Raw genomic sequence first — 451 nt, 5'->3', positions numbered from 1 at the left:
AAATATGTGACATTTTCATAGCCTTCCATAGTTCCAAATCCATCACTGTTTTTTTGCTCACAAGCTCACTGGCCATGTGTCTTTCTCTCACTCTCTTCCTTTTCCCGTTTTTCTCTTTCTCAACGCTGACAGCAAACTCTGTCCCTCGCAAACATTTTACTGTAATTTGCGTCATCTAATAATTTGACGGCACGATTTCCGCGAGCAGATCGCCTCATACGCGTTTTGTGTTCATGATGATGGAACCCCCCGGCCACATGCACGTCCCCCACTGGAGACTAAGAAACATCTTCAACTGGACACTGACCTATAGGCATGATGCTGATATCCCGATGCTGTGAGTTTTCTTTTTTCCATGTTATTTGCCTGCGCCTCTTGCTGGTCTTTTCTAAAATGGTTTTATAGTATTTTTTCTATATTCTCCTTTTAGTTGCTCTCTCTCTCTCTCTTA

General features: G+C 42.6%; 1 protein-coding gene across 1 annotated transcript in view; it reads left to right on the top strand.

The window, feature by feature from the left end:
* Positions 1-451, top strand: part of LOC119586419 (glycoprotein 3-alpha-L-fucosyltransferase A-like) — a 57549-nt gene that overhangs the window by 55726 nt on the left and 1372 nt on the right. Inside the window, exon 6 of the mRNA XM_037935141.1 lies at positions 209-337. Within this exon, the coding sequence (XP_037791069.1) occupies positions 209-337 (129 nt within the window). The remainder of the gene's footprint in view (positions 1-208; positions 338-451) is intronic.

Source organism: Penaeus monodon, chromosome 21, assembly GCF_015228065.2.
Source record: "Penaeus monodon isolate SGIC_2016 chromosome 21, NSTDA_Pmon_1, whole genome shotgun sequence".
In the NCBI taxonomy this organism is placed as follows: domain Eukaryota; kingdom Metazoa; phylum Arthropoda; class Malacostraca; order Decapoda; family Penaeidae; genus Penaeus; species Penaeus monodon.
The sequence above is the reverse complement of the archived record's forward strand: the minus strand, read 5'-3'. Positions and strand labels throughout refer to the sequence as shown.